Here is an 18321-nt window from a genome sequence, read left to right as displayed (position 1 = left end):
TCGTAAAGCAAAGTCGTGGGCGAGAGTATTGGAAAGTGACAAGCTGCCACCAGATGATTTATTACCTCCTTAGCTCGGCACAAACCAGGGGAAGGGACAGCTATCTGAGCGCGGTGTAAACAGCTAAAACTATTCACCGTTTGTAAAAATAGGTCAAAAAAACAGAGGGCTTCAAAAGAAATTGCGTTCGCCCTCTTGCTAATATTCAAACAGGCTGCAGTGACCTGCTTGAAGAAGGGGGGGGGGGGACTTTTTTTTATTCCAGAGGCCCCCGTCAACTAACCAACCGCAGAAAAGCAAACAGTTGTCTGCTGATGTTTGCTTGATAAAATGTGGCCTTTGCCTGCTAAACTTTAGCTCGCCCGGATGAATAATTAAACGGCGCAAATGAGACCCCCCCCCCTCCCGCCGCCGCCTTGCCGAGCCCGCGTGCGCGTTTCCGACAGAACAGGTTTTCCGCCCTTGCTCAAGAGCCGAGGAGGAGGAGGAGTTGTCTGGAAAAGGCGGCAGAGGGGCACGAGCGACTTCGCCCCACAATAATCGCTCGCTCGCTCCTCGCTCGGCTCCTCGCTCGCCGGGGTGAAAAGGGAAGGCACAGCTGGCACTCTCGCCGAGATCACGCCGCGCGCACAAAGGCAAAGACTCCCTCCCATCTCCCCTCCCTCCCATCTCCTCCCCCCACCCTCCCCTCCCCTCTCCCCTCCCCCCACCCTCCCCTCCCCTCTCCCCTCCCCTCTCCCCTCCCATCTCCCCTCCCTCCTCACCCCCGTACAGCGTGAACGGACTATTTGGGGGGAGGGGACAAGCGCTGTTCGCGAGTAGCGCCGACGAAGAGGGGCGGAACGGCACACGAAGGGGGTGGGCAACACCTTGCCCGGCCACCTTTGTCTCCCCATTAGCAATGTTTTTTTTTACGCGTACTCGTTTGAGGCCGAGTCGACCTAGGGGAGGCTCAGGACCGGTTCAGATAATCGTCACCTATGTTGGCCGCGGGCGAAAGTCGAACTCGGTTCGCCAGATTCCTTGCGCAGCGCGTTAGCCCGTTGCTCTAGCGCTGCGCACGTGCGCACGTGTGTACGTGTGTGCGCACCTAATGCGTGCGAGGCACAGGAGGGCACGCGCGCATGTATGTGTGTGCCCATATGTAATATCACGCGTGCAGACGCCTTTGGTGTGGGTGGGAATGGGGTGGGGAGAGGGAAGCAGCTCTGAGGGGGGTGGCTCGTGGGGACAAATGTGTTGAATGTAGAACACGTGTTATACACTGTGGAGCATGTGTTCAATACAGACGACGTGTTATACACGGTGGAATACATATTAATTCACGGTGGAACACGTGTGTGTCCACTGTGGAACACGTGTGTGTCCACTGTGGAACACGTGTGTGTCCACTGTGGAACACGTGTGTGTCCACTGTGAAACACGTGTGTGTCCACTGTGGAACACGTGTGTGTCCACTGTGGAACACGTGTGTGTCCACTGTGGAACACGTGTTTTCACTGAGGAACACGTGTGTGTCCACTGTGGAACACGTGTGTGTCCACTGTGGAACACGTGTGTGTCCACTGTGGAACACGTGTGTTTTCACTGAGGAACACGTGTGTTTTCACTGAGGAACACGTGTGTTTTCACTGTGGAACACGTGTGTCCACTGTGGAACACGTGTGTGTCCACTGTGGAACACGTGTGTTTTCACTGTGGGACACGTGTGTTTTCACTGTGGAACACGTGTGTGTCCACTGTGGAACACGTGTGTGTCCACTGTGGAACACGTGTGTTTTCACTGTGGAACACGTGTGTGCCCACTGTGGAACACATGTGTGTCCCACTGTGGAACACGTGTGTGTCCACTGTGGAACACGTGTGTGTTCACTGTGGAACACGTGTGTGTTCACTGTGGAACACGTGTGTTCACTATAGATGTGTTCACTGTGACACGCATGTTAACTGTGACACGCATATTCACTATAAGTCAATGCTCACCACTAACCAGTTGACGACAGGTTAGTGGTGAGCACTATGCAAGCCGTAAACGTCTACATTAAGGTTAAGTGACGACTGATTAGCACGGTTGGCTACGTATGGTGCGAAAGAAGTTGAACATACATGTAGGCGAGTGTCACTCGAGTGTCACGTGACCCCGTTTACAGGACTGTCTGACCTCTAGTTCCCTATAGATGATACAAAAAAAGTCAGTCAGTGTCCGGGTAGACCAAGTCCTCCACGTGGGTTTCGGAATCAAGGAGTGAAGTTCACAGGAAGAGTAACCGCGTTAGTAGCGCTAGAAGAGTAACAAGCAGCTGATGGACCGCCGTGCGAGCGAGTCACCACAGGAGTGAATCGGCGAGCGCTCGATCAACAAGTGGGTGCGGCGGTGGCGAGATGTTAACTCCCTAGCCTGGTATGCAGGAGGTCGCGAGTTCGATCCCGATCCTGACGAAGCCCTTTGCATGTCTCTCTCCCCGTGGTCGCGTGGATTTTATCGCCGCCTCCACTTCGCCCTCCACATTTACAATCAGCATCACGCGTTCAGATTAATTTGGCTGCTGTAAATTCCCACGCGACGATAAGCCACTTCGTTGAGCTATCATTCGTGATAGCCAGCTCGCCTCTGAGAAAGAGCTACATAACTTTACCTGGTGAAATGAAAAAAAAGTTCAACGAGAAAAAATGACCGTCTTACGACGAATTCTGGCCAGTGTGGCGGGGTTGACGTGTGACCTGGGGTGATTCCACCCCGGGTGTGGAAAAGGGAGAGAGAGAGGAGCTCCATGGAGAGAGGGGAACATGGCAGAGGTTGGTGGGGAGGTTGGACTGCGCTGCTGGGGCGTGCAGGAGGCAGAGGGAGACGTTGAAGAAAGGAAAGAGACTTACAGGATTTTTTTTGGGTTATATCGCGGAAATATAAAAATGTGTCGTTAAACCCGCCACCACCCGACACAGCCAATTCGTAAAGGTTGTCACGTAAACAGAACGTGCACATTCTTAACTCGTACAGCACACCGGTGTGTGTTGGAGAGCCACACGCTCTGTACGAGTGTACTAGTGTGCTGTACTAGTAACGAATTGGCATATTCTGTTCACGTGACGAACCTTACGAATTAGCTGTGTCGGGTGGTGGCGGGTTTAACGACACATTGATATATTTACACGATCTAACCCAAAAAAAACCTCTATTATGGATGATATTGGTCGCGAAAGCCTACGTGTTAAACGGAGAGAGACTTGTTTACAGGAATATCGTGTGTTATCGATTGCACGGTTTTGCGTCAAACTAGCACTGGTGCATACTCTTAGTTCTTTCGGTAAAGTCACGTAGGTAAAAAATGAAATTAAAATTAATAAAAATAAAAAAAATAAAAATAAAATAACGACGTTTCTGGCTGTGACGGTCCCACCTGATGACGGAGACTTGTGTTGCCTCCGAAACGTCGTGATTTTTTTATTGTTTTATTTTTATTAATTTTAATTTCATTTTTTACCTACGTGACTTTACCGAAAAAACTAAGAGTGTGAATTAGCACTGGTGCCTTACGACGGGTAAGCGCCCTTGCCGGTAACCATCAAATAGAGACGGTCACGGCATCGCGTGCATTCACATACCCTTTTGCGAACGTCTGGAACGCTCTTCATGCCGATATTCGGAAGCCACAGGAGCTATGCACTTTTAAATCGAGATTGAAAACTCATTTCTTTAGACCTGCTTTTTGTGATTTGCTTGTTGTCCTTCCCCCGCACCTCCGATTAGCACGGTTGGCGACGTTCGAAAAAAAATTAAACACACATATAAAACCGTAAAACTATAAACTATTTTGTTTATTTTACCAGGTAAGACCCATTGAGCTGTATAGCTCTTTTTCAGAAGCGACATGGCCACAAGTGGAAAGCCCAACGAAGTGGCTAATCACGTGGAAATTTATAGCAGCCAAATACAAACATCTGGCAGATCACCAGCGTTGGTTCGCGCAAACCTGACACTCTGCTGACGAGAAACCGAATGCCGACACTGATACGGGGGTAGGTTTGTGTTGAATCGAAACTATGCAATCCCAGAAGGCCGTGTGACCAATCGGCTCGTGTAAACAAGACTCTCTTATTTTTTTATGTTGCGGGACGGATATGTGAAGGATGTGTCTTGTCTGCTTAATTATTTAGTTTACAGCAGCGGTTATCAAATCGGGTGGGGGGGGGGAATAACCCCTGGGGGTACGTCAGGTGATTTTACACGTGTGAAATTACATCATACGTGAGAGCCATTGGTGAATGATCACGTACGAATCTGCCAATATAAAATAAGTACGGAATTTTTTTGTTTATCAATACGGTAACCGAGAACGATAAAAATATACCTTTACAAACCCATTGATGGTAAACAACGTAAACAACGCGGTTTCCAAGGGTAACCGGCGAGCACAAACAAATGACGTCACGCGCCAAGAACGTCCGTTGACTTTGTTTTATTTACACGCTTTCATTTAACTCACTCTGTCTGTTGTTGTTGTCGTTGTATCCTCAAATCTTGTAACTCAATTTTAACCCACTTCCCAATGTGGTATCGACTGCAAACTTGGTATACTTATGTCATACCAATGACAATACTATATTCTATCAGAAAAAATAAAATATATATTTATTCGCTTGCAGTCACTTAACTAGTTAGGATACCTCGCGAAATGGACAATTGGTTAAAATGCTGATGTTCATTCATTCATGCGTTTATTTATCAGAACCACGTTTGGCTCAGGGGCAAAGGGGGGGGGGGGGGCACTACACTGGGTTGCAACCAAATTCAACAAGGGGGTACACCTCGAGCCAAAACAAGGCTGAGAATAACCACGGGTTCAGAGGCTTAACAGATGCTGTTGCTGCAGGGAGCATTGTGGGTAAAACGGCGACATAATTTGCGCCGCGCAATGCTGCCACGGTCAAGCGGTGTCAACAACAAAGGACAACTCGTGCGGGGACTGTGGTGGTCTCCCACCCCCCTCCCCCATCTCCCGAAACATCCCAGGGTGGAATGATTCTCAACCCTCTCCCCCTGACCCCTCCGTCCCAGCGAGTTGATGAAGTGTCGCGATTCACGGTCACGACTTCTCACGCGGCACCCGTGAACGAGACCACGTGACGACGTTACCTCGGACGCTCCACCGGCTCCCAATCCCGCCCCCTTGATCGCTTTGAAGATCGCACACTCACCGCCTCCAAGATCATCCATCGACTTGCACCGGGCCTACGACCTCCCTCCCCCCCCATCTCTCACTCTATTCCCCTCCACTCACTCTCCCACCTCTCTCTCTCTCTCCTCACTCGACTCCCCGCTCCCGTAACCAAGGCATCCCATCAAAGCCCCCCCACTCAACCTTCGCTCAGTGGGAAGTCCGTCATCACCCATGATGACGGATGCTTGTGTTGCGACCGAAACGTCGTGTTTATTTTTTTTTCTATCCACGTGACTTTATCGAAAGAATCAGAGAGTATGGATTCCTGCAATCACGAAAGCTTCAAATCAAGACTTACTCATTCTCCTCCACTGCCCCCCATGGCCTGGAACGCCCTCCCACCCTGCCATCCATGCTGTCAACTCCCTGTTCAAGTCGAGGCTCAGAACTTTCCTCCTCTGCCTCTGCACAGCCGCTTGAGATGCGGTCACATGTAGACGATTCTATACAAGTTCACAATTTATTTTAAGAGCCAATGCAATAATCAATTCCTTTTGTAACACTGGTGAAATTAGCGGCCTCAAGTTGCTGGAGGAATCGCGTGACTCATTGCATTCAAGGAGCATCGTTATCATCATAAGCAATTGTCAATCCACTGCTGGATGAAGGTTTCCCCAAGTCGTCGCCATCACTCACGGTTCTGGGCTGTAACCATTCGGAGTAAACACATCAAAAAGCATCGATTCGTACAGACGCGGCTCGCCGCACACATCCCAAGTCATCACAAATCACACGTACAACTGGCAATCGTTAATTGGCACGTTAAACGCTTGCACGCGTGACAATCTCGCGTTTCTCGGGCTACGTTGGGTGGTGGAGGGTTACCACAACAATGCTTGTCTCTATTGTTACACGGCCTAACCCGAGAATCTATTGCAAATCATTGATCAAATTAATTGAAGCGCCATTACGCCCCTACCCTACATATTGGAGGTCAGAAGCAGAGGGAAAATACAGCGAGCCAACGCTGTATTTTCATTATCATTCCTTTTACAGGATTCCCTCATTATTCGCGAGGGATATCTTCCGGAAATGCTCATGCATAGCAAATTTTGCGGATAATGATTTTGGCCTACGAAAGCTATTAAATACGAAAACATGATCATAACACAAAAATGGATCATGACACAAAAAATGGTAATACTAAACATGAAGTAAATAAAAAAAAATATTATTAAAGTATAAAATAATAGTTTATGTTAAACGTATTTGGCACCGTGCATAGCCAACGATGGCTAATCAGAGGCGGAACGAACGCCGGTGCGGGATTTGGCAGAAACAAAATAGCCGATTGGGAAATTTGCCGTGGATACGAACTAACCTTAAATTACGATGATAATGCGGCACAATCGAAGGATGCAGCGAATGATGATGCTGATGATGATGCGATGTCGTTACTGCTCCTACACAGACGTAGTTCCAGATGCGATTGGCGGATAACAAGTTCGTGAATTACGAGAGATTACTGTAAAGTAGTCCCTTGGTTAACAGTGACATTGGCAATCGGTTTTTTCGGTGAACGTTTTGCCTCCCATAGGACCCCATGGTTTTGACGAACGCTAAAATGTTGCTTTGACATCGATTAATGGTTTTTCGGTTAACGTTTCAGCTCCCATCGAACCCCATTGTTTCGATTAATGTTAAAATGTTGGTTAACGGTATGTTAACGTCATGCACGCAGGTGCCAATTATCGGCCAATCAGAGGGCTCGTAAGTGGGGCTGAGCCATGCCCTCAGCCAATCAGCGACGCTCATTTATGAGCGTTTACAGCTCGACTGGCTTTGTTTACATTGCCTTTTCTGTTTGGCAGTAGAAACATTGCTGTTTTTCGCAGACTCAGTGATTTTTTTTTTCAACTTATGAGTGAATTTTAGTAACAGTTATTTCGGCGAAACGGTCGCTTTCGTGGAACGGATTAAAAACGTTAAGCGAGGGACTGCTGTACTGGCAAATTGACACGTTCTGAGTCGCCCTTGAAAATAAAAAGTGCTTCTTAGCTCAATGGGCTTTACTCGGTGGTGGGGGGGGGGTTCTCGTGATTCAGAGGGGTTTGATGGTTCAAAGAAAAAATAACAACACAAGAAACGCACGTGGCCAAAATAAGAAGGGCCACTAGCGTCGCCTCCGTATCTTCCGTGTGGTTCTTTTGTAGACAGACAGAGGTGGGGGCGGCGGGGGGGACAGCGGTTTGCTGACGGAATTACTGCCACTGCGTTAAAAAGCGTAACGACGCTTCCGGTTATTATTCGTAGTTTGGGTTCTTTTGTTGTTGTTGTACACAAGCACCATCGCGGGCAGCTCTGCGGTGGGAGCGCCGGGAGCTGAGAGAGGGGAATAACAAACAATGGCTCGAATGCAAAGTGGGGGGGGGGGGCTTCGAAACGCTCTCACTATAATCTGAGCAGTGACTAATTACGCAGCCGTTGGGGGGAGCTGGCCCATGAGAAAAAAACGGCACTTGGAGAGGAGATCAAGGGGATGCGACGGACGGATCCCACCGGCCGCGTTGGGTCTGACGACGGGGGTTGGGGAGGCACGTTTGATGGGCACAGAACGCGACGAACGTTTGGAACGTGTTTTTTCAAACAAATCGCACGGATGGAGCCATAGAGAAATGTAACAGTTGAGCGGGCGGACGGGGGGGGGGGGTGCTTGGTTTGGCTCAAGACACGGGATTGATGGCCCGACGGACGAGGCCGGTGACGGAGTGGCAGGCGCGTGCGGGAGAGCGCGTTGCGAGAGGCGGGGTGGTGGTGACATTTGGTTTCGCGTGCAGGGTGAGAGGTGGACGCTGGCGACGCAGGACCGTGGAGGGATAGCGACGGCGTGGCGGGAGACGTCCATCCAACAGTGGATGGAAAATGGCTGATGGCGATAAATAAGTGGATCATTCGCCTCCTTCGCTGCACGTTAAACTATTTATTTACTGCCTCCCTTCGGGCGCACAGCCTTATGGGAGTGCGTATCACTTCAACAGCATTGGATTTCACGTACAGCCAAAACTGTGGACCAGTTTCGACATTCAGCGTCTCGTCGACAGAGTCAAGCTTGCTGGAACCAATCCTGGTGCGCTGCCAGATGTTTACAGGCAAGGGCCCTCTCCGTTTGATATGGGTCCTGGCTTTATTCCTTGCCGTTTGTCAAAACTTTTTCCGTGTTGTTGTTTTTTGTCCCCCCCCGCCTGCCCGCCCCCCCCATCCTGCACCCCTCCCCCCGACCCCCCGCCCCCTCTCCAAGCTCCAAGGTAATTATTGACCAGCACATGCGGGTGAGTCAGGATTGAAGGACACCAGTGGCAGAAGGCTGGTCTGCATGAGTGAATGTAAAAAAAACATTCAAAAAAATATTTTTTTTTCGCTCCTCCTCCACCCCCTCGTTCTATTATCAAGGCTATTTAAGGGGAAGGAGATATGACAGTGAGAATAGGAAAAAGGCAGTTCGCTTCACTGTCGCGAACAATTTGCCACAAACACCAAGGTCACACCGGCGAGAGACACCGCGCAGGCAACGATAGCAGAGTCCTTTTGCCTTCAAAGGGCTAAAAAAAAACATCCGCATCTTCAAAGAACCGGCTTGGGCTCCAAAGTGTCACTCGGATGAAATGGGTCCCTTTTTGCAGGGAGGGTGCCGACGAAAGCCTTCGTGCCAAGCGTCATGGGACGGCTAAAAGCGGGGGGGTCCGCGCGGGTCTCTCCGAACGAAGTGGCCGTTCCCGGGGCTTTTGAGCGGCTCGCGGACGTATATTTGTCACGCGCGCGCGATGTACGAAGATTAAAGTGCTTGCATGCGAGGACCACTTCAGGTGCCGCGCGGTTTCTTGATTTCGGTTTCTCTGTGGTTCGCTATTATTTTATTGTGGTCGCGCCGTTGTGTTCATACGGGGTGGCGGTAGCGTGCCCCGAGCTCCTGCCTGTCGCATTCGGAAAGGTCGCAAGTTCTAATCCCGGTCACGGGTCGAATTAGCTCACCACCAACACGATCTCTTTTGTGGTCGATTAAAATGAGTTCCACTTTGTGGGCAGTAAACCAGGATTATGTCCGATGAGTAAACAACTGGCTCCTGCAGCCAGAATGTGGAATTTCCACCGCTGGCCGTGGACTGCCAACGGAGGTGTGCGCTGCCCAGTGGTGCACCAATCGAGTGTGCAGGCGGTGCAACTGCAACTGGGGGACACTGGGTCGGTGGGGGCCTTGGCACCGGGCTACTAAAAGGGCAGGAGATTAGATGGAATGGGAAAGGGGCCACCCATATTTAATCCCTTGCTCTCAGGGCCCATGCCAACCACCCGACGCCACTTCGATGGTGGTGGGTAGTGCAGTGGCGTAGTTATCGGGTTGGCACATGCCAACCGCGCTACACCACGTCATGCTACGCCACTAGGACCGCCCGGCACTCCATCGAGCAACGGAAATACATACACACGCGCTCACGGAAGGACAGACAGGGACGCACGGATGGACACACGGACACACACACACGGCTCCAACTCCACCGAGCTTAGAATCGCGCACGGGTCGTCCCGCTGCATGCCATAACATCCCAGTCACGCGCGTCTGTGGTGAAATTAAGGACACTCACTACTGATTAAGAAAGGGAATTAGGATGGGAAGGGATTAGATGTGATTTGATGTGCTAGTTGTGTGCTTTGGGCTAAAGGCAGGAGGGTAGGGCAGCGAGAGATGGAGGGGGGGGGAGAAGAGGGAGAGAAAATCCTCCAGGTCATCAGCTGGAACTGGGTGCACTCCGCGGGGCTGTGAATCCAACCAAGCAGACCCTAGCGGCGATGCCATGGGGGGGGGGGGGGGGGGGGGGAATCTTCCATGATTTAGCTTCTGCATTATAATCCATGGAATATCTGCTGGGGGGGGGGGTGGGACTAAATATATAAATAAATACAACAGCTAGAAAGTTGACTTATGGATTTTATGCTGGTACGGATTATGCCGTACAAAGTTAAATTTACAGGACGTTCCGTTAAGGATTACGGAGGAGAGAATACAGTAAGAGGGGGTTTTGACGTTCCAGACGATCAAACTCTGGCAGCACCAAGCGCGGGGCATGCACACGGTCTAAATGCACACGCACACGCGTGCACGCACGCACACACGCACAGTCGTGCACGCACGCACGCACGCAAATGTCACTTAACGGTTTCCACGTCTCAGGACCTCAATAGGCAATTTTATGAATTGCCCTTTAACCCTCCCCCCCTTCCCACGCTGCAAAACCTTCAATACCACACAAGGTCATGTATAAACAGAAACTTGCGCTTAACAGAAAAGCATAAACCAAACTCGAGCAGCACGGCACGACCGTTAAATAATTCGTCAACGGCCGTCCGTCCGTCCTCACAAACGTACGAAATAGTTTTGCTGTTGTTGGGCCGTCAACCTCTGTGGGCCTCTGAAAACACACCGCCCACCAGTAGCATTGATTTTAGCGGGCACGCACTCTGCATCGTCGCACGAACCGCAGAAGCCACGGACGCGTGGCTGCAAACGCGCGCACACACACAGAGGGCGGTCACGCGTCCCTCATCCGCTGCTTTCTTCTGCGGGAGTACTCTGTGCCGGTCGGAATCAGAGGTCGCAACCGGGTACACGATGCCCGTACCCTACCCGATACCCGGCTACCCGTACCCGGCCGGGTACGGGTACCCGTTTGCGACCCTGGTGCGGCCAGGTACGGGTAGGCCGTGAGTCACTGGTGAGTAACTGTTTGTCACTCATTTCCCAACGTCTTGTCTCTTCTCACAATTCAAGTTCCTAGAATCAACCCACCCGCGCCTGCAACATGGCTTCATCCCAGAGGTCGCAATCAGGTACCCGTACCCTACCCGTACCCGGCCGGGTACGGGTAGAGTACGGGTACGGCCGGGTACGGGTACGGGTACCCTTTTGCGACCCTGGTGCGGTCGGGTACAGGTACGGGTAAGGAATCAAAACCCGTTTGCGACCTCTGGTCGGAATAATTCGGTGCCGATCGGAAGAAGACACCCTTCTCGGCGTCGCGCTTCCCCGCGGGGGATCGCGCCGCCAAGCGAGGCATCTTTCGCAACACCGCCGGTGAGAGAGCGACCGAGGGCTCGTGCGGGAGCCGCAGGCGCACGTACGCGCGCCCTTGCTTTCCGGCGCGCGGAACGCTTCTCTAATAATTCGATTCTCCTTGGCTTATGTTTTTTCCCCCCACCCCCATTTTTTTTTTTTAAAGCGACATTGCTTTTAAATCCATTCCTAAAGCCAAGCCACCCACCCCCACACCACCCACCCTCCTCCATCAATGAACAACAATCAGCCAGGGTAGGGGTGTCTCAACCCCTTGGCACCCATAAAAAAGGTGATGCTACAGCCGCATACTTTTAGATTAAAATCATTATTTGGATGCCGTGAACAGGCCGAGTTGCCTCGCCACAGAGCCAAGTGGCCTTCCGCTGTATTCAAACGGCTGCAAGGCGAGCGAGCGTGCGCGCATACGTGCACGTGAGCGAAACAAAACGAAGCGTATGAATGAATGAATAGACGAGCCGGCTCAAGGGGTCCGATAGAAACCGGAAGAGAGACGGCCGGAGCGCTGAACTGGCGTCGCTCAGATCCTGGCTTTCGAAGTCAGGCTACAGCTGCTGCCCGCGATTAAACTGGGTTCTCAAGTGGAAGTGAGATGACGTTCAGCAAACATGTAGGCTTACAAAAATATCCGTATCTGAGAATTAAAATGTTATAAGTTTGACCGTTTAGTGTCACGTGATGAACGTGAACCGCAGTGGCACACGCGGGTGGGATGGTTCTGGCTCCTACTGTATGGCACAAAGGCAACCCAATAGCAGAGCCTTGTTTAAAAGGGGGGCGGGTACACAAACTGAAGGGGGGCAAGACGCAGCCAACCCAAGAAAAACCTTAGGTGATAAAAATCTAAATACGAGGCCGAGCCTTCAGCAGGGGGGCTCAGGTCACTTGCAGGAAACTCTCACAGCAGTAGCTCTGTGGTGTCTGCTTCCACGGACCATTCTCTCAACACGAATGACTTGCACTGCTCTGCGAGAGTTCCAAACAGATCGTCTAGTCTCGTGACGCGGTGCCGGGAGAGAACCGGGGGGTGGGAACGATGAGGAATATAAAAGGTAACAGATAGAGAGAAATGTGCGACCTTTATTTAAGGAGGGCAGCAGTGGGAGTGTGACAGAGAGTGGGAGAGAGACCGGAGCAAGCCGAGAGGGGGTTGGGGGGAGGCAGGCCCGCGGGTTGGCCGCTGGAGGTGCGCCACCGCACGCACGCACGCACCTCGAAGTCGTTGGCCTTGTTGTAGTGGACGTTGAGCGCCCGGAAGAGCTCGCAGTCACGCGTCACCCTCAGCTCGTCGACGTTGGTCACGCCCTCCGTGATCGCCTGCCGCGCGAACTTCTCCACCTGGATGTAGTAGAACTCGCGGAAGTTGCTGAACCACTTGATGAGCTGCGACGTGATACACCTGTTGAACTGCGGGCGCGGAGGAGAGAGAGGGGGGATGCAAGGCGGCGTCAACGACAGCAAAAAAAAAATTTTTATCGTGAAAAAAAAAAACCTTCAGCTCCCGGGACGCGCGCTATATTGGACGTGTTCGTTTGTAAAAAAAAAAGAACACAAAGATAATTACATGTTCATTAACGCGGACGTTTGGCAAAAGACCGCGTGCAGTAATAGAATACAACTGCAGACGCTTCGGTGTATCGCTGTTATTATTATGATGGTGTGTTCTCTCGCGTGAAGCCCTCAAAGGCAGCGGAAAGAGAAAAATACGACACGCATTTGTCGCGCGGCATCAATTAATAACGCAACCTGTCACAACACGACAAGGCCGCTGCTATCATCACCGCAACCACCATAATATACATTTCTTTCAAAATAAACCAACAACAGTACGATGAGGACTAAAACATGTCGTATGCGCGGTAGCTTTGTTTACGCATTACATTCTTTTTCCCCCCCTTTGCCCCCAATCAGTTGTCGTCGTCGTCGTCGTGCCATTGTCTGTGTGATGTGGGCATGCCGTGCGGGAGAGCGGATTGAGGTCAGGTGTAGGAGGGCGACGGTTTGCCTTTGTGCCACCCAGGCCGGCACTAATTCCTGCCAGCCCTAATCCCCAGGGGCCATCCCATCTGGCATCTGGTAAATGCCCACCAGACAGCGCAGGGCCCGGGCGTGGGCAGGGAACGCTCGCCCCCGTCCTCCACGTCCCCTCCCCGCCAGCGCTGCCCGGCGCACGGAGCGCGGCTGAGCGCGAGCGGCCGAGCCACCATTGTTCCGCTCTCGCCAACGCTCTTCCCCACGCTCCTCTTCTTCCAACGACGCTCGACGCCGATTCATTGTCGCGCGTCGTTGTGGAAGATTTTTGTTTGCCGTAGTGGTGTAAAACGACGCCTCCTCTTTTACGTATTTGTGCGGCCACAGAATGGAACAAAATTAAGTTTAAAAAAAAATGCGTACGCGCAACCCTTCGCGCTGCACAGCCTTCTGGGAGTGAATGTCATCGGCGGCAGCATCGGTTCAATACAAGCAGGCTCGGGACCGGTGTTGAAGCTTGGGTTGGTTGGAGAGTCGGAGTCGAAGGGACAGAAGTGATTCATAGGTTCATTGACTGAGACAATTCTTTTTTTACAAAGTATCGGCCAAAATAAATCAAACAATGGTCGCGCCCGTGCAAGGTCTGCATCAAGCAAGATCACGCAACGATTGCGATTTCAGATTCAGCTACAGTTTAACGCCACTGGTCTCACCACATCGGTTACTTGGGTCAAACGCTACAAAGAGTCGATTCGGAAATGGAGCAGTTACCCCCTGACCCACGACAGTTCATCGTGCGGCGGAGGACGTGAATTGGTACAGGCCCAGTTAAAATCGGCATCATCAGCAGCATCAGCTGGCTGATGTCACCAGATAAGCACCCAACTATTCCCAGACAGGAACCAAAACGATGCGTAATTTAATTGCGCCCAGACAAAAATGGGGCAAAAAAAAACGATGCACAGTTTTATATACGCGCACATACATTTATGCACGCACGCGCAAAATAGTATTTCTTTCACACCGCGAAACATTTATTGTGGACCGTATCATCTCGCGACAACAATCGCGCCACTTTCACACGACGCGCGCGGCGCCCGGCTACCTGGAAATACGATCAGACGGACGGACGAACGAACGAACAAGGAGTGACACCCCTCGAAAACGGTTATTACGCCAGGCCCGTCACCGAGTTAGCGGCGCATCTTTCACGTCGCTCGTATTTTACGCACTCCGAGCCGCGACTCGCAAGACACCCCCCCCCCCCGTACACCACCACCGGGTCTTCCTCGCGCACGCACGCCGGCGCTACATGCGCCAGCTGTGCCTCCGCGCCCGATTTATAACCGCTTTCCATTTATCTAATCTGCGCGGCTATAAATGAGTCTCCTATTTTATCTGCGCAGAACGGCTCCCGGGAGGCCCGGTGTATTTGAGGCTTAACACCGGCGCTGGCGGTCGCCCGAGGTGGGCTCAGACACTAATGGCGAGGACCTCCCGGCGTGGAGCACCGGAGGACCCCCGGCGTCCCTCGGCACGGTGCGCGGAGAGAGAGAGAGAGGAGGCTCAGGGGGTCACCGCAGCGGCGGTGGTGGTTGGGGCTGTTTTCGGCAGGTGGTAGCGGTGCTGGTGTTGGTGACCGTGGTGTTGGCTCTTGCTTGTTGGCAGTGCTGGTGATCATCGTGGTGGCAGCGGCGGTGATGGTTGAAGTGGTGGTGGTAATAATGGAGGTGGCATTGTTGGTGTTGGCGGTGGTGGCAGCAGCGATGGTGTTGTTGGGGCGGTGGCGCTGATCGGGGCAGCAGTGATTGTGGCATTTGGTGTTGGCGGTAGTCGTGGTGGTCTTGGTGGTGGCAGCAGTGATGGTGGTGTTGGTGGTATCAGCAGTGATGGTGGTGTTGTTGGCAGCAGTGATGGTGGTGTTGGTGGCGACGGCGGCGGAGACAGCGGTGACATTGGCGGCAGCAGGATTGGCGGTGGAAGAGCCGGAGGCTCGGCGTTGCCGTGCGCCACCAGCTGGCTGTGCTCGGTGCGCCACGAGGCGGGGCAACCACAGGGCGACGGCGCCGTGTGTGGCACGCGAGTCGCGGGGCACGCGAGCCGCGAGCGACGCGACCGCGACGACGATGATGACGACGACTGGAGGGTGCGGTGACGTAAGGTGTTTGAAGGACTCTGGAGCCAAAGCGCATCTTGATGAATACTTTCCTCCGGATAAGCAATATTTACATAATATATTGGTTTGTTTTGCTCCGGGTCTGTTTTTGTTTTTTACTTTGATTTAAAACGCAGCAATTTCATAGTGCCTGATTTTAAAGCATTCATTACCGCATGGAACCCTGCCAATGACCACATTTGCGAAATAAAGTTTTTTGTTGTGCTTTTCATTTACGTATTCCCTTCCCCACTCACCGCCCCCCCGCCCCCCATCCCTCCCTCTGGCCCCTCGCAGAGAACTCTAAACACGCCATCTCGGAGGCGATTTGCATTGTCTGTGCTATTACCATGCTCCTTCACCCCCCCCCCCCCCCCGCTTATCACTTATCTCCAGGAAAACGTCCATGTTATGAAAAATTATTCACAGCTGAGTGTCATCGCCGCTGCCAGCTGAGGCCAACGCAACCTAATGGGGCGTAATGACAGAGCCGGTACTTGAGTCCCTTTGTGCGGGCATTCTAAGGAGTTTTAATGCGTCAAAATGCATTGGCCAGAGGGTAATGGATGGAAATGGCAGTGGCAAGAAGTGCAATCAAAGGGGGGGGGGGGGCAGCAGCGGCTTGGCCCAAACTCCGCATCTGCGTTGTAATTGCTGTTTTGTTGTGCCGCGCGTGGGCTTCTGCCGCGGCTAATTAAAAGGAGAAGTGGACGGCCGTCACCAGAAATTGCTTCGACTGCGCATGGGGGTTCAAACATGCACTTAACCCAGCGCGCTCGCGTCTTGTTTGTCCGATTTCGCCACCGCCAGATGCCCGCACGGATCTGATTAAGAGCGGGGACTGAGAGTGGCTTTGACCGAGCACGTGTATCCAGTTTCATTCCAACTTGTCTGCATTTGCTCCGTCTGTTCACTGTTTCGACGCCGCGCCCCCACCCCCCCCCCCCTTGATTTTCGTAAGAGGGAGGTGGTGGGGTGAGGAGAAGGAGGGCGAGGGAGCAAGTGGGGGGGGGTACGAGTGAAACGGCCTGGGTTCCGTGTACAGTGCCGTCGTGTAGATCCACCACTTTCGCTAAAACACGCGTGCGCGTGTGTCGGGCGGAAAAAAATTAAAAGTTTCAAATGTTTGTCAAAAGTAAATCATTATATTCCAAATCATCCCTTGGATGAAATTGGCATTTATATACACGGTTCATTCAGTGTGGCCTAATTTGAAAAAAGAGAAAACTCGACTCTGCTTCAAAATGAAATCCTGCCAGTGTGTTGTCAATCAAAGGGGCTTTTTTTCCGCTCCCCCTGAAAACCGGCGTAATTCTGTGATCTAAACGAACAGGCGCAGTAGAATGTGCTGCACTAAGCCTTTTGTGTATTCATCATTCTCCTTTTCAAAAGGCAACGCACATCCTGGTAAAATGCCTTAATAGCGATGCCCTTGTTAAGCACTCCAAACAAATCTGGTGCCCGTGGTTTTTTTTTTTAAAGATGCGTGCCTGGCACTGATATGACAGCAAAACGAGCACTCTTTCAAGCAGCCCGCTTTTGTTGAGCCGAACAGAAGCGGTGGGTCCCCCCCTAGGGACCCCCTCCCGCCTCTACCACCACCACCACCACCGCCCCCACCTCCGTAATCCACCTCTCCTGCGCGACTGCCCCATCTCTCTCTCTCTCCCCGTCTCCCATTCTCTCGCCTCCCTCATTTTCATTTTTTTTCTATACCTTCCCGAAGATACATATTCAGCGCGGGCCTATCGAAAGAGCACACTAAACAATCACACTGACATCTTAATTCCACAGACCGATGGCCGGGCGTCTCTCGCTGTGTCACTGCGTGCTGCCTGTCAGCCGTGGGCGATACGACAGCGAGGACTCGAGTCGTTCTGTCTCTTTGCTCTCTTGCTCCCCCCCTCCCCTCCCCCCTTCGCTCGCCCGCTCGCTCACTCAAATGCTCGGGATGCGTTCCTGAATTTCGGATGATTCGGGAAAAAAATCCAAAGATTCGGCATAGCTAGGAAATTTCGGGTAAGCCAAAAGATTTTTAGTTATTTACGACCGGCTGTCTCCAAAAACGCGACATCACGGGAAGTGACGTTGCTCGTTGTCCCCCCCCCGCACCTCCGATCAGCATGGTCGTTTGCGTATGGTGCGAAAAAAGTTCAACGTACATACGTACAGGTCACTCAAGCACTGCTGTGCCTGCCACAAGTGATGTCACATGGCATCAGATGATGTGACATTCATGAGGACGAGGGCACATGGCAGTATGTTATTACATCGTGAAGATGATCCGGACATACGAAAACCAAACAGAGATCTGAGGCCGCCCTTCGAAATGCAAACTCCCGAGATGTTTTAATCCTAAACTTATTCCTACTAACCAGCCAGTTTGCTGGTGAACTTACTGGCTTTTTTCAGTTGCTTTAAACATGAAAAATAATCCATTTCATTTCACAGGGTCCTTCTGTTTTAACAGCGTTAGAGGGTGAAATGGGGGGGGGGGAGGGCGGGGGGGCGAAATCTGTAAATAATTACAGATCACGCTGTCGCTTTTGGCCGTGGTGAGAAATGAGTCTGGTTTTATTCGCGGCTCTAATTGAAAGGGATCGAGTGTTTGAGAAGGGTGCGGCGAGAGGGGTGAGAGGGGCATGGTGGTGGGGGGTGAGGGGGGGGCATGGCAAGGGAGGGGGAGGGGGCGGGGGGTGAGGGGGGGGCATGGCAAGGGAGGGGGAGGGGGGTTGGGGGTCGGAGAGGGTGGGACAACCCAGCCACCGTCAAGGCAGCTGCCTTCTCAAATCACTTGCATCTTTATTGCGCAAAATTGCTGCACTCAGCCAGATATTTTTTTTTTCCGAGGGCACGGGCTCGCGCGCTCAGATTCTGCTATTTGCGCATAAAGACGGCCAGTGCGACAG

General features: G+C 52.1%; 1 protein-coding gene across 1 annotated transcript in view; it reads right to left on the bottom strand.

The window, feature by feature from the left end:
* LOC144729770 (prospero homeobox protein 1-like) overlaps window positions 1–18321 on the bottom strand; it is a 53403-nt gene that overhangs the window by 5887 nt on the left and 29195 nt on the right. The window contains exon 4 of the mRNA XM_078610253.1: window positions 12499–12693. Within this exon, the coding sequence (XP_078466379.1) occupies window positions 12499–12693 (195 nt within the window). The remainder of the gene's footprint in view (window positions 1–12498; window positions 12694–18321) is intronic.

Source organism: Lampetra planeri, chromosome 33 (genome assembly GCF_965212315.1).
Source record: "Lampetra planeri chromosome 33, kcLamPlan1.2.h2, whole genome shotgun sequence".
NCBI classification, from domain to species: Eukaryota; Metazoa; Chordata; class Hyperoartia; order Petromyzontiformes; family Petromyzontidae; genus Lampetra; species Lampetra planeri.
Note: the sequence above shows the minus strand (reverse complement) of the source record. Positions and strands in the feature narration are given on the sequence as shown.